Raw genomic sequence first — 16,171 nt, forward strand, 5'->3', positions numbered from 1 at the left:
TGAGGCCCTGGGTTCGATTCCTCAGCAGCACATAAGCAAAAAAGGAAAAAGCTGGAAGTGGTGCTGTGGCTCAAGTGGTAGAGTGCTAGCCTTATGCTGAAGAGCTGAGGGACAGTGCCCAGGCCCAGAGTTCAGGCCCCACGACCGGACCGAAAAAAAAAAAGGAAATATGGCAAGACACTATGTTGGAAATGAACTTTACAACTTGGAGAAGAGGGGAGTCAGGAAAGGGAAAGTAGGAGAAAATGAGGGGAGGGAGTAACACTGTTCAACAACCAATACCTCATTACTTATGTAACTGTAACCCCTCTGTACATAACCTTTATAATACAATTAAATCAATTTTTAAAAAAACGTTAGCAAATTAAAAAATTTGGTAGCCACCTACCACTGTGGCTACTGAATGTCCTATAAGAAACAACAGCATCAGTGAAATGGAGGACTCTTTTTTGAATATGTTAATTACTGTACATTTATTTTAGATCAGTGTCAACTCACAATTACAACTCAGATCTTACTTTAAATTTATAAAATCTGAGAACTACGTGTCCAGAGGCTTACCATTTTTACTATATCAGAATACGCTGATTCAACAATTACACCACGATTAGTTGAAACATACTCAACCAGTTCATTCAGTGTTGCTCTTTTAATTTCTTTGCTCTTCAAGTCTGAAACAGAGTCCATGAAATCAAACAGTATACAACACTGCTGCAACTTCTGACAAAAAAGCTCTTGTTGTTCATTTGAAGTAGCATCTGTAAATAAAAACAGTGAAAAACTTATAAATAGCCAATACAAAGTTTACCTTTATACATCTGTTGATTTCGCAAAAGACACTCACATACATAAATCTCTCAATCACCTATGATAAATTCACCCATCAAATTCTGTCATCTAAGAATTTTTTTATTGGATTCTTCTCATTGCTCACATAATTTTTTTATCACTGATTTCTCGTTCCTCCCTTGACATTTCCACCATGGTTTCAGCCCCTTGCTGAAACTAGACTAGGACTGGCACAAAAAGGGGAAAAGAATGCTTTAAAAAATATGGCAAGATACTATGTTGGAAATGAACTTTACAACTTGGAGAAGAGGGGATTCAGGAAGGGGAAAGTGGGAGAAGATGAGGGGAGGGGGTAACACTGTTCAACAACTAGAGCAATGACATCCTCATTGTTCCTCCTAGATCTCATAACCACTACCACTACTGACTTGTCTTCCACATTACTTAAAAAGCTAAAATCCTGTTAAAGTTTAAATCAGTATGATCATACTTAACATGTATTTGTAGATTATCCTCAATAATTAAAGAGGATGAATCGCAAGCCCTTCTGTATACAAGTGTAGAAGTCTACTAACACACTTTGTGGCTTGCCTCTTAGCACTCTGGGGAACTACACCCTCCCTGTGGTACCCTGAACACTGCATGGTGCTTCCTCGGCCTAGAATGCCCATCTTCCCACATTCCTGGGAGCTTTATTTGGGGTTTGTTTTGTTTTGTTTTAGTACAAGTCCCTTTCAGTTTTCCTAGGACACTAAAGATAATACTAGTGGCTAATCCATTTTTGCCTTAAGGGATTTTTAAGTACACATCTCTATTGTAGTATTTATTGTGTGAGAGATGATTTCCTACTTTCAAGTAAGAAAGAAAAACATAGCCAGGGGCCAGGGGCTAGGGGCTCAAGCCTGTAATCCTAGCTATACAGGAGGCTGAGATCTGAGGATCATGGTTCAAAGCCAGCCTGGGCAGAAAAGTCCCTGCGACTCTTATCTCCAATAAACCACTAGAAAACCAGAAGTTGTGCCTTGAGCTGAAGAGCTGAAGAGCTGAAAGACAGCGCCCAGGCCCAAAGCTCAAGCCCCTCGACCAGCAAAAAAAAAAGAAGATATAAAGCATAAAAGATGTTATTAAAATTGCCATCTACTGTGTATGAATGTGTGTATATGTATGTGTATATACACATATACATATACAGCTATTGCAAGATATGTGACTGCTTCATCTAAGAACATTCTTTGTACTAAGTTTCTTAGGAGCTCAGGTGTAGCAGATGTGAATTGTGGGCCAGATTGCAAAAGGTTAAATGAGTGAGAAGAGAGGAAGCTACATCATTTTCTACTTACTGACTGGCCTACTTATAGATTTAAGACATGGAACATTTTTATAAAGGTCAAAAACATTTGTATAGTAGTTATCCTAGAAGGAAAAAAAGATTTTGTCCTTAAAAATATGGAATATTTTGTGCTTATAGGTGTTTATTTTCTCATAAGAGAAAAGGCATGGGCTGGGAAGGTAGCTCAGTGGTAGAACGCTTGCCTTGTATGCCTGAGGCCCTGGGTTTGATTCCTCAGCACCACATAAGCAAAAAGAAAAAAGCCGGAAGTGGTGCTGTGGCTCAAGTGATAGAGAGCTAGCCTTGAGCTGAAGAGCTGAGGGACTGGACTCCCCCCTCCTCCCCCCAAAAAGAGAAAAGGCAGAAAATATTCTTAAGTGGTTGGAGAAAGTATCAGTCTAAACTAGGTACCAACGCTCATACCCATAATCCTAGCTACTCAGAAGGCTGAAGATTACAGTACAAAGCCAGCCTGGGCAGAAAAGTCCTGGACCAGCGTTAATAAAACAGTAACAGTCTATCCACTTTGGTTATATTTTATATACATGAGTAACCACTTGAGAGAAAAAGAACACCTAAAAAAATCTGGTTTTGAAGTATAAGGAGTACTTATCACTTTTTTCATCAGCTTTTCCATTCTAAGAATGAATGCAATGAAGACTGATATATTCAAAAAAGTTCCTGCCTGGCCAGTGTCTTGCACTAAAACCACATATTTTTTAAGTGACTATTTTCACTACATGGATATTCTACTTGACATCCTCAATGTTTTTATTCATATGCTCACAGCTTTTTCACTTGAAAGTCTCTCTGCAATATTAACTGTCTCAGCCACTAGAATTTTATTTAAAAGTTTGAAAATAAAAACATCTTTGGAGATATACAAGTTCACAGGAAAAATTCCATATATTGTACAGCAACTTGAGTTGTGGATGTTGACAGAGTAAGTGTTTAACAATATTCCCTGAGTACTGCATACAATACTAAAGCAGTGAGAGAATAGTATGCATTCAGGAGAAACTATTTTGAATGTTGATCTTTTCTTGGCCTAGAAGTTCATGGCACAAACTCTCTCACAAGGCTGGGCAACAGTAGCAGAAAGTCAAAATTCCTAGTCAGTTATGTGATTACAAGGGTGAATGACCAATTCCCTATAGTGTTTGTGTTGTTAACCAATTATGTTTGCATTAGATTAGATATATTAAATGTATTTTTTATTTACTGGTATTTTTTACTTAAGATGAGTTTGCTGGGATATAACCCAATCATAAGTTGCAGGTTTACTTAACTGATGGGCATCTATTTTTTTTTTTTTTCCAGTTGGTCATAGGGCCTGAACTCTGGGCCTAGGCGCTCCCTCAGCTCTTCAGCTCAAGGCTAGCGCTCTACCACTTGAGCCACAGCACCACTTCTGGAAGCTGAGGAATTGAACCCAGGGACTCATGCATGCAAGGCAAGCACTCTACCACTGAGCCACCTTCCCAGCCCCTATTTTTAATGGACATTAATTTTGTCTAAAATATTTAAGTGACTAATGTACGTGTGAAATGAATAAATATTTAAGAGACAGTGAATTTCATTTAACTCAAGGGAAAAAAACCTTACTCCTACACATAAACTTGAGAGTATATTTTGATCTCACTAATTACCAAAAGATCAATTGAAATCACTACTATGAATGTATCGCATTCAACAATTTTAAATTTCTTATTTTTATGTTGCTTTGGGAAACCTGATCACAACCTTAAGAATATTCCATAATGACCTGCAATATCAACTCATTTCTTCAATAACAACATTAGAGCTGATGACTTATTAAAAGCACTCTTCTACAAAATCCCAATGAGGAAGCTGCATGAAAGGTATAATCAAGGAATCATCTCAAAAGAAAAACAGATGTTCTTAGCTTTTATAAAATACATAATTAATTTAAACTTGGCTGGAAGATGTTTTTAAATATATTTAGCTACTTACCATTTTATTATGCCTACAATTTGATCTCACTAAAGAGGCTGTGCCACCATAAAAAAATAAATCCCTACATAGTGTCAAATAGAGGAGAAGCTAGACAACTCTGGGGAAATGAGGGACTTCATCTTTGAAGGATTATAAACACATCTTTTAAAACTCCCAAGTCCCTGTTAGGGCTCCTATATGCTTAAGTTTTTAATATCTGTTCCACCCATAATTAGGGAAAAGATACAACTTGAAGCTGTATGTGACTTATACTTTAAGATCCTACTAATGGATCACAACTAGTTAAACAAACTGGAGTGTACTGCATGTATGGGTATTATTTTACACAAGTGTGTACAGTCAGTTGTGAAGTATGTATAGCTTGTTGATATTGCTCTACCATATGTAAAATTTATAAGATTGAGGGCTAGGCATATAATAATAGAGTGCTGGCTCAGCATGTGTGAGGACTTGAATTATCCTCAGCACCACAAAGGATTAAAAAAAAGAAATACTATATAGCATGCTTAAGGTCATAAAGTGTACGTGTGTGTGTGTGTGTGTGTGTGTGTGTGTGTGCGCGCGCGCGCGCGCGCGCGCGCGTGTGTGTGTGTGTGTATGTGTGTGTGTGTGTGTGTGTGTGTGTATGCATGCTTGGATTAAATAGCTATCTATCTATCTATCTCCATATATATGCTTGGATTCCAACAACTTAGAATATAAGGAGAATGACAATACTATCTTTAAAATATCAAAAGTTCTTTAAAAGCTGCATTCCAGCTAGGCTACAGTGCCTCATACTTTTAATCCTCATACCTTTAATCCTTCAAGAGATTCAGATACAAGGATTGTGGTTCAAAGCCAGCCTGGGTAGAAAAGTCCATGAGATTCTCATCTCCAAATAACCACCCAAAAAAGCAGAAGTGGAGGCCTTGAGCCAAAAGTTCAGGGATAGTGCTCAGGCACTGAGTTCAAATCTCTCAAGACCAACACCCTGCCCCCCCCCCAAAAAAAAAAAAAAAGTTTCATTCCAGGCTGAATTCTTTTATTTCTTCTGGTTATGGGGCTTGAACTCAGGGCCTGGGCTGTCCCTGAGCTCTTTTGTCAAGGCTAGCACTCTACCACTTTGAGCCCCAGCACTACTTCTTGGTTTTGAGTTGTTAACTGGAGATGATTTAAGAGTCTCAAAGGAACTTTTCTGCCGGGGCTGGCTTTGAAACACTAGCTTCAAATCAGGATACTCAGATCTAGATTACAGGTATGAGCCACGGTTGCCCGGCTCATTCAAATACTGTATTCTAAATTCTTACTCACTTAAGACATTCATAGTGCATATTAATTAAGAATGGCCCTTTTATTTCTTCTCAATCCCTCTAGAATGACAGTAGATCAAAAAAAAAAAAAAAAGGAAGATAAAAACAGGCACTTAAGTAAGACATTTCCAACCATTTTCTGGAAAAGTCAAAGGAGGAAGTAATTGACAAAACCTAGACAAAAGTCACAAAGGAGATTATAAATTCTCTCAGAACTGCAATTAGTTCAAGATTAGAACTATCTAGTGAAACAAAGGAAGTGATTAAGACCTGCTGAAACAGTGGCAAGAAATAGAAACCAGCCCGTTCTAGGAGGAAGTACAGCATCTTGTTTTACTCTAAGTAAAACAAAATAATCAATATAGTCCCATCCAATTCCTAAAATGTTTCTTTTGTTCATTCATACAGATTAATGAAAAATAAAGGACCAATATACATTCAAGGAAAGCCTGTAACAAGAAAGAAAACCAAATAAACAGGGAAAAAATAACCAATGATTTAGCACATCACTGTGAAAATTCAGATGTCCATTTGAAAAGATTAGAAGTTTCTCAGAAAAAAAAAAAAAAAAAAAAAGTCGGGCACACAGTGCTCACATCTGTAATCCTAGCTATTCAGGAGGCTGAAATCTGAGGATCACGGTTCAAAGCCAGCCCGGGCAGGAAAGTACGTGCTACTTATCTCCAATAAACCACCACCAGGAAACTAAAAGTGGCACTGTGGCTCAAGTGGTAGAGCACTAGCCTTTAGCTGAAGAGCGGAGGAACAGCGCCCAGGCCCAGAGTTCAAGCCCCATGCAACCAAAAAAAAAGTTACCCACAAAAAATCCAAAGGTAGGTAGCCACCAGACTTCTTAGCAGGAAAAGTCATGCTATAAGATAATATTATACTTTGAATGCCAATCTACAACTCTGACACTAGCCAAACAATAAAGGCTTAGTGGATGCTGGGCAGAGTTATGGGAAATAGGACCGAGGTACCTCCTATCCTGAGTGTTCATGGTTTTTCCTCAACAGCAGTTTCCTTCAAACCACATATTCTCAGATACCAAGGCTCTACTGTAGAATCAAAAAGAAAAAAGGAAAAACTGAAAAGGAAGGAGGATATGAATAGAAAAATATTTTCCCACTGATAGCAATGAATTATACCAGAAAGAACTGTGCTTAATTTATGTCAAAGGTATATATAAAACGTGTAAGAAAAAACATTATACATATTACACACATACATATATATCCATAGGGCCTGGCACTATTTGCATTGTCATCCTCCACTGATGGGATTCGTAACCTTAGAATTTACCAAGCATGAGGAAGGACAGGGTCTTTCAACTCAAACAATGGAAGCTGCATCTCACTATAGAAATGTCATGGAATGGGAACTAATTTTCTCCTCGTTAGTTAGTTCATTCTCAATGGAGAGTAAAGTTACTTGCCCAAGAAGCCTGCTGTTCATGATGAATTTCCAATGTCAGAATCTATTCTATTTTATGCACTGATATATCTTAAAAATTATATAAGTTCATTAAGTGATAACAAATAACCAATGTGAGCTGGGCACTGTGGCACAATTATAATCTCAGCACTCAGGAGGCTTTTGGCAGGAGAAATCTAAGTTCAAGTTAGCTTAGGTTACCCAGAGAAATCCTGTCCCAGAAATAAACAAATAAATATAATTAATTTAGGATGAGAAAACTTCCCCTATAAACTAATTAGTATAAAAATAGTAAATAAACTAAACTAGTATATCCTGATTATGTGGTTCCTATAGGTAGATCTATAGAAGTCAAATGATAATCAGATTGATTCTGGTATATACACTTTCTGCTGCTTAGTAAACTACTCTAAAATTCCAGTGGCATAAAATAATTACTGCTGCTTGAGTAGAGGACTCAGGACATAACAAGAACAGTGTGTCTTTACTCCATAATGTCTAAGCTTAGCTAAGTGTTCCTGTGAAGCCTACCTAAATCGCTTGTGTGTCTAGCAGTTGACTCTAGCTTTTGGCTCAAGGACTAGCTGAGGACCATACCAACACTCCCATATGTGACCTCTCCATGGGGCCTAAAATTCCTCATAGATATTATGACTAAATTTCAAGGGCAAGCAATCTAAGCAATCTAACAAAAGACAAGCTTTTTATGAAGAAAATTGTAAAACTTTCATGAAATAAAGACAAATCAAGATTTATAATATTTATAGGTAATAAGAGCCAACATCTTCCTTAATGAATCCAGGCAAGGAATGCAATTTGGATCAAATTCTTTTTTTTTTTGGTCAGTCTTGGGGCTTGAACTCTGGGTCTGGGCACTCCTGCACTCTTCACCTCAAGGTGAGAGTTCTACCATGTGAGCCACATGGCCACTTCTGGTTTTATTGGAGATAAGAGTCTCATGGACTTTTCTGCCCAGGCTGGCTTTGAACCATGATCCTCAGATCTCAGCCTCCTGAGTACCTAGGATTATAGGTGTGAGCCACCGGCACCTGGCTGGATCAAATTCTTAACACAATGTTTTGATGAAACCAAAGAGTCGTTCTTTAAAATTCAACTGGAAAAATAGAGCCAAGAACAGTCTAGATGATTTTTTTTTTAAGATGAAGAAGCAGGGGCTGGGAAGGTGGCTCAGTGGTAGAGCGCTTGCCTTGCATGCCTGATGCCCTGGGTTCGATTCCTCAGCACCACATAAGCAAAAAGAAAAAAGCCGGAAGTGGCACTGTGGCTCAAGTGGTAGAGCGCTAGCCTTGAGCTAAAGAGCTGAGGGACAGCGCCCAGGCCCAGAATTCAGGCCCCTTGACAGGACCCAAAAAAAAAAAAAAAAAAACCAAGATGAAGAAGCAAAGAGTCATTTTATCCTGTTAAGTAATTAAAACTACATGGCATGGTACAGAAATACACAAAGACCACTGGGAGTATGGGGAATAAGGCATGTAAAAGCAGGCTGATGTGCACTGGTAAAATGTTAATATATAACAGAGTTGTATACCAAATGTAGGGCTGGTATTTTTTTTAAATAAGCAGGGAATTTTTCATTTCAATATTCTGACTATAAAAATAAAATTATATACATCTATCACATACAAAAATTGCAAGAGAAGTAAATATGAACAATAAACCTGTAAAGCATATAGTCTTATAATCAACAAAGGACTTCGTAACCAAAATGCAGAAAGGAACATCTAAAAATAATAAAGACAAATCTACAGGGAAAAAAGGGTAATAATACAAAAAATGACCAAGAGACATGAAAACACACTCAAGCACAGTAATAAAAGGCAAATGTAGGAGGGAGTTCTCAAGATGGCGACGGGGCAGTAGGGAAACGCCACAGCTCTCTCCAACCAAAAAGAGAGTTCGAGTTCCAACCTTTAATCTCCCCAAGAGACCGACAACAACAAAAAGACGAACACTCAGAGAAAAACCAGAGGTGGAAAATAACAAAAAAAGAAAGAGAGGAAAAGAAGAATTTCAGAACAGAGAAGAGCGAAGACCCCTCCCCCAACCTTTACTGGCCGCGCGGCAGTGCGCCAAGCCGCCGGCCAGCCGGCCCGGCAGGGGCTGCCGGAGCCACAGAGACACAGGGGGCTGCTTGCAGATCACCAGGTACCGGATTGCAGAACAGCGGATCGCCAGGAACAGAGAAACCTACCAGCCGGGAGTCTCCAGGAGGATCCCACCCCACCCATCACTCTCCACCGGAGCGGAGAGGCTCCATCCCGCCAAAGCCGCCCGGCACCAGCAGCGCCACAAAGGGACCTGTCCGCAGACCACCCGCCCAAACGCGATCGCAACGACCCGGCGGGGGGCCGCCCAACCCAGCCCGCAACCACCCCAACTGAACTCGGACTGCAACAACAACTGACGGACTGCAACAACAACTGACGACCTACAGGGTGAGTACCCATCAGGGGACAGGGAATCCATCAAGGGAGACCAGAGCTGGAGGGAATCCCCAGACCCTGACCTAGACTCCCTACCCCAACACCCGGACCACAGGACCCACTAAAACTGGGAACTGTTCGAGAGCCCCACCAGCCGGTGGAGCACACTCTGCTGGCCAGGCCAGAGCAAGAGCGCCCCGGGAAGGGAGCTTAAATGCTCAAGCCAGGAACAGTGCCCCTGGGTCAAGACTACCAACAGTAGAAGAAATTTGAACTGTGTCCTCCAGGCTGCATAACCAAGGTGGTATACACATTAGCACAGGCCTAACGAGCGCGCTCCAGGCTGGGGCCGGAACCAGGCCAGGGGACCGGCGCCTGAACAAAGCAAAAAGGGTCAGAAGTGGGGCTGTGGCTCAAATGGTAGGGTGCCAGCCCTAAGCTGAAGAGCTGAGGGACAGCACCCAAACCTAGAGTTCAAGCCCACAACCAGCCCAAAACAAACAAACAAAAACACATCAGGAGCCCATAGCAGACTCCAGTATTTGGGAGAGTGCATCCAGAGCATCTGATCTTCCCAAGAGCACCCGCAGGAGCAAACACAAGCAGTCTAGGCTGCTCAACCCTTCCAAAGGCGGGAATTGCTACAGCAGAGAGCTGAGAATCCTAAGTGAATAGCAGCTGGAAATAGGCTCCCAACAGAATCCAGATCAGACACAGACTCTCTCTACCAATAGAGAATCAGCAACCAAGCAAAGACAGACACACCAAAACAAGATTGAAGAGCAGTCTCCTGAACCCCCATGCGAAAATCACAGAGAAAAATCACAAGGTTTACCACTACCCAGGACAGCAAGCTCACCTCAAAAGCCAGCAGCCACGCAGGGGAGAGCCCCAGTGGGAGCAAAGCAGGAATGGAAGACAAAAACTACATCCAAGGGTTGCTGGAGGCAATGACTCAAGAAATAAAGCGAGAAATGGATCAGAAATTGAAAGAGCACAAGGATGAACTATCAAAAGATATACAGGATATCAAACAAAAATTGGATGCAAAAATAGAAGCTGCACAAACCTCAGTAAGAAGTGAGATAAACGCCAAATTAGAGGTAATGCATACTGATATCACCTCATTGAGAGGTGAGATCAGTACTCTGAGAACCAACATTGAATCCATAAAGGGATCCATTTCCACCATGCAAACCACAATAGAAGCCACGGTCAACAGAGTGAATGAAATGGAAGGTAGAGTGTCAGATACAGAAGACAGAATACACCAACTGGACCAAAAAGTGACAGATATGGAAAAATCACTCAAATTAAACCAAAGGGAAATTCAAGAGCAAGCAGATAATGCTAAAAAATTTAACCTTCGCATAATCGGAGTGGACGAAGGTGAGGAATTCCAGAGCAAGGGAATGCAACACCTATTTAACAAGATAGTCAATGAAAATTTTCCCCACCTCAAAAACGACCATCTTAACTACATCACAAAAGCTTATCGAACACCCAACAAGCAAGATCCCAGGAGAAACACTTCTAGGCACATAATAGTAACAATGATGGATCTGAATAATAAGGAAACAATCCTGCATGCAGCAAAAATGAAGAAGGAGCTATACTACAACGGGAAAAAAATTAGAATCACTGCAGATCTCTCCACACAAACAATGAATGCAAGAAAAGCCTGGGAAAGCACCATACGAGCCCTGAGAGCCAATAACTGCCAACCCAGACTGATATACCCGGCAAAGCTAGCATTCACATTCGATGGAGAACTGAAAACTTTTAATAGCAAAGAAAAACTAAATGAATACATAAACATTAAGCCAGCATTACAAAGAATTCTAAGAGGGGGGACACAACCTGAAGAAAGCAACCAGGAACTGGGACCTGCCCCAAACAGGCATTACTCAAAGTCTAACTGAGCAAGCACAGGAGGAAAGGAAAGAAGAAAAACTTAGGAAAACGGAATGGCAGGGACAACAATGCATCTCTCTATACTTTCTCTTAATATAAATGGGCTGAATTCGCCAATTAAAAGAAAACGAACTGAGGACTGGATCAGAAAACAAGACCCATCCATCTGTTGCCTTCAGGAGACCCACCTCTCAGCCAAACATACAAACAAACTCAGAGTGAAGGGGTGGAAAAGGATCTACCAATCAAATTCCCCCAATAAGAAAGCAGGTGTAGCTATCCTGATATCTGACAAAATAAACTTTTCATTAAAATCAGTACAGAAAGACAAGGACGGACATTACATATTAATAAAGGGAACAATCCAAGAGGAGGATATAACCATCATCAACTTATATGCCCCAAATATCGGTGCACCCAGATATGTTAAACAAATGCTCTCAAACTTACAGAATAAAATAGATCCCAATACGATAATACTAGGAGACTTTAACACGCCACTCTCACCAAAGGACAGGTCTACCAACCAGAGGATTGGCAAAGAAGCTACCGAATTAAGTGAGGCCATACTTCAAGCGGAATTAACTGACATCTACCGAGTATTTCACCCTAAAACAACACAGTACACATTCTTCTCAGCAGCTCATGGAACTTTCTCCAAAATAGACCATATCATAGTTCATTCAAGGAACTTAAGCAAATACAAAGGGATCGACATAATCCCCTGTATCCTATCTGACCACAGTGGAATCAAGCTAGCTCTCAATAACAAAGCATACCGCAGAAATTTCTCTAATACATGGAAATTGAACAGCACACTCCTTAACAAGGCCTGGGTAACAGAAGAGATCAGAGAAGAAATAAAGCATTTCCTAGAACTCAATGAAAATGAAAACACCTCACAAAGAAACTTGTGGGACACAGCAAAAGCAGTCCTGAGGGGCAAATTTATTGCCCTCAGTGCCCACATCAAGAGAATGGAGACAGACCAAGTAAATAATCTCATGTTGCAACTAAAACAGCTAGAAAAACAAGAAAAAATGGGACCTAAAGCTACTAGACGAAGCCAGATAACCAAATTGAGAGCAGAGATTAACCAATTAGAAAATCAGAAAACCATAACCAAAATAAACCAAACAAAAAGCTGGTTCTTTGAAAAAATAAACAAAATTGATGGCCCGTTGGCAAGATTAATTAAAAAAAGAAGAGAGGAAACCCATATTAATAGGATTAGGGATGCCACGGGAAACATCACAACACGTACCCAAGATATCCAAACAATTCTAACAGACTACTTTCAAAAGCTATACTCTCTAAAGGAAGAAAATCTGGCGGAAATGGATGCATTTTTAGAGAAATACAAGTTACCCAAACTGAGCAAAGAAGAAGTTAACCAATTAAATAAGCCAATATCCTATAATGAGATACAGGAAGCTATCAAAAGTCTTCCAACAAAAAAAAGCCCAGGACCAGATGGATTCACAGCAGAATTCTATAAGACCTTTAAAGAAGAACTAATACCCATACTCCTCAAGCTCTTCAGAGAAACAGAGAAGGAGGGAGCTATCCCAAACTCATTCTACGAAGCCAATATCACACTCATCCCCAAACCAGGCAAAGACCCAACCAAAAAGGAGAATTACAGGCCAATCTCCTTGATGAACACAGATGCAAAGATCCTTAACAAGATTCTAGCTAACAGAATCCAGAAACACATAAAAAAAATAATACACTATGATCAGGTAGGTTTCATCCCAGAGACACAGGGATGGTTTAACATACGTAAGTCAATAAATGTAATCCAGCATATCAACAGAGCCAAGGTCAAGAATCACATGATTATCGCCACAGATGCAGAAAAGGCCTTTGATAAAATTCAACATTCATTCATGCTAAAAGCTCTGGAGAAAATAGGAAAAGAAGGAACATTTCTAAAAACAATAAAAGCCATTTATGACAGACCAATAGCCAATATTATACTTAATGGGGAAAAGCTACAACCAATCCTCCTAAAAACAGGAACAAGGCAAGGATGTCCACTGTCTCCACTCCTCTTCAACATAGTCCTAGAACCCTTAGCCAGGGCAATAAGGCAAGAAAAAGACATTAAAGGGATCCGCATAGGGAAAGAAGAAGTGAAACTATCCCTTTTTGCAGACGACATGATACTATACCTCCACGATCCCAAAAACTCCATCCCCAAACTTTTAGAAATCATAAGTCACTTCGGCAAAATAGCAGGATACAAAATAAACCCACAAAAATCAGTTGCCTTCCTATACACTGATAACGCACAGGAAGAGAGGGAAATAAAGGGAGCAACCCCATTCACAATAACCTCCCAAAAAATAAAATATTTAGGAATTAACCTAACCAAAGATGTAAAAGAACTATTTAATGAGAACTATAAAAAGTTAAAGAAAGAAATTGCAGAAGACACTAGGAAATGGAAAGACCTCCCATGCTCCTGGATAGGCCGACTTAATATAGTAAAGATGGTGATACTTCCAAAATTAATATACAAATTCAATGCAATTCCTATTAAAATCCCAATGACGTACATCACTGAAATACAGAAAACAGTCCAAAAATTTATATGGAACAACAAAAGACCTAGAATAGCCAAAACAATTCTAGGGGATAAAGACAATATGGGAGGGCTATCCATGCCGAACTTCAAACTCTACTACAGAGCTATAATCACAAAGACAGCATGGTACTGGCACAAAAACAGACCCGAAGACCAATGGAACAGAATAGAAGATCCAGATATAAATCCACAGGCCTACAGCCAGCTGATATTCGACAAAGGAGCCAAAGACATACAATGGAAGAAACACAGCCTCTTCAACCGCTGGTGCTGGGAAAACTGGGCAGCCACATGCAGAAAACTAAAAGTGGACCCCAGCCTATCACCATGCACCAACATCAACTCAAAATGGATTAAAGACCTTAACATTAAACCTGAATCTCTGAAACTACTGCAGGACAGAGTAGGAGAGACACTTGAACTAATAGGCACAGGAAGGAACTTCCTGAACAGAGTCCCAGGGTCACAACAAGTTGGAGAGAGACTCGACAAATGGGACTACCTTAAAATAAAAAGCTTCTGCACAGCTAAATCTATCGCAACTAAGCTAGAAAGACAACCAACTAATTGGGAAAAAATATTTACCAGCAATATATCAGACAAGGGGTTAACATCCTGTATATACAGGGAACTCAAGAAACTAATCCCTCCCAAACCTAACAAACCAATTACTAAATGGGCAAGGGAACTAAAGAGGGACTTCTCAAATGAAGAAATAAAAATGGCAAAGAAACACATGAGGAAATGTTCATCATCCCTGGTGGTGAAGGAAATGCAAATAAAGACAACCCTGAGATACCACCTTACCCCAGTCAGAATGTCCCACATCCACAAATCAGCCAACGACAAATGCTGGAGGGGATGTGGAGAAAGAGGAACCCTATTACACTGCTGGTGGGAATGTACACTTATACAACCACTTTGGAAAGCAGTCTGGAGGGTCCTTAGAAAGCTAAAGATTGACCTCCCTTACGACCCAGTCATACCACTTCTAGGCATCTACCCTGAACAACAGGAACCAATATACAAGGACACGTGCACCTCCATGTTTATTGCAGCACTGTTCGCAATAGCTAGGATATGGAAACAACCTAGGTGCCCCACCACAGATGAATGGATCCAAAAATTGTGGTATCTATACACAATGGAATATTATGCAGCCATTAGAAATGACAAAATAATGGCATTTGCAGGGAAATGGATGGAGCTAGAAGGAATCATGTTGAGCGAGGTAAGCCAAGAACGAAGAGACAAACGGTACATGGTCTCCCTCATAAGTGGATGCTAAATCCAAAAGGTTAGTGATACGACAAAACTAACAGGACTTAAGAAACAAAGAACTCCCGCTCATCTGGTTGAACCACTACTAAATATCCTCATGCTGCTGATCACAAATATGGTATATAACATGTGAACACTGTTATATATTACAGACTGTGGTAGACAATTTGCTCCAGGGAAGTTAGAATGAACTTGTGACTTTGAAATTATGTAATCATTTAATCACAATCAAAAAAAAAAAAAAAAAAAGAACCTCGGGGAAGGGAGGGAGGGAGGGGATGGTAGGGGGAAAACAATGGAGGGGGTAACAATGTTCAAGAGGAAGTGTACTCATAACCTCACTCATGTAACTGTGACCCTCTGTATAGTAGCTTTACAATAAAAAAATAAAATAAAATAAAAAAAAAAAAAAAATAAAAGGCAAATGTATATAAACTGTATATATTAATTTATTCATCAAATATCATATATCATTTTATAGACGCTGGCTAAAGATGATAAAAATGTGATAAGACTTTCTCAGCAGAATAGACCTCCCACTGTAGATGACTAAAAACTGGATAAAGTACACAAAACAGATGCTGGCACTCCAGGATCATGAAGCTAAGAGAAGGAAAACAGAAACACTCAACATCAGCTCTATCTGGCAGCACTTTCCAGATGGACTTTTTTTTTTCTTTTTTTGGGGGGTCTGGTCATAGGGTCTGAACTCTGGGCCTGGGCGCTGTCCCTCAGCTCTTCAGCTCAAGGCTAGTGCTCTACCACTTGAGCCACAACGCTACTTCCGGCTTTTTTCTGCTTATGTGGTGCTGAGGAATCGAACCCAGGGCCTCATGCATGTGAGGCAAGCACTCTACCACTGAGCCAACTTCCCAGCCCCTTTCCAGATGGACTTTTAAAGCCCAGGGTTGAGACATTTCAAAAGAACAAGCAGCCTAGCAGGAGGTTGGTGGCTCATCCTAGCAACTCATGTGGCTCAGATCTGAGCACTGTGGTTCAAAGCCAGCTCAGGCATGAAAGTCTGTGAGACTCATTTCCAATTAACCACCAGAAAACTGGAAGTGTACCTGTGGCTCAAAGTGGTGGAGTGCTAGGCTTGAGCAAAAAAGCTCAGGGACAG

General features: G+C 40.3%; 1 protein-coding gene across 1 annotated transcript in view; it reads right to left on the bottom strand.

The window, feature by feature from the left end:
• Positions 1-16,171, bottom strand: part of Ppp2r5a (protein phosphatase 2 regulatory subunit B'alpha) — a 60,793-nt gene that overhangs the window by 24,495 nt on the left and 20,127 nt on the right. The window contains exon 2 of the mRNA XM_042681802.1: positions 562-758. Within this exon, the coding sequence (XP_042537736.1) occupies positions 562-758 (197 nt within the window). The remainder of the gene's footprint in view (positions 1-561; positions 759-16,171) is intronic.

This window comes from Dipodomys spectabilis, unplaced genomic scaffold (assembly GCF_019054845.1).
Source record: "Dipodomys spectabilis isolate Male_0828 unplaced genomic scaffold, ASM1905484v1 ptg000069l, whole genome shotgun sequence".
Taxonomy (NCBI): Eukaryota; Metazoa; Chordata; class Mammalia; order Rodentia; family Heteromyidae; genus Dipodomys; species Dipodomys spectabilis.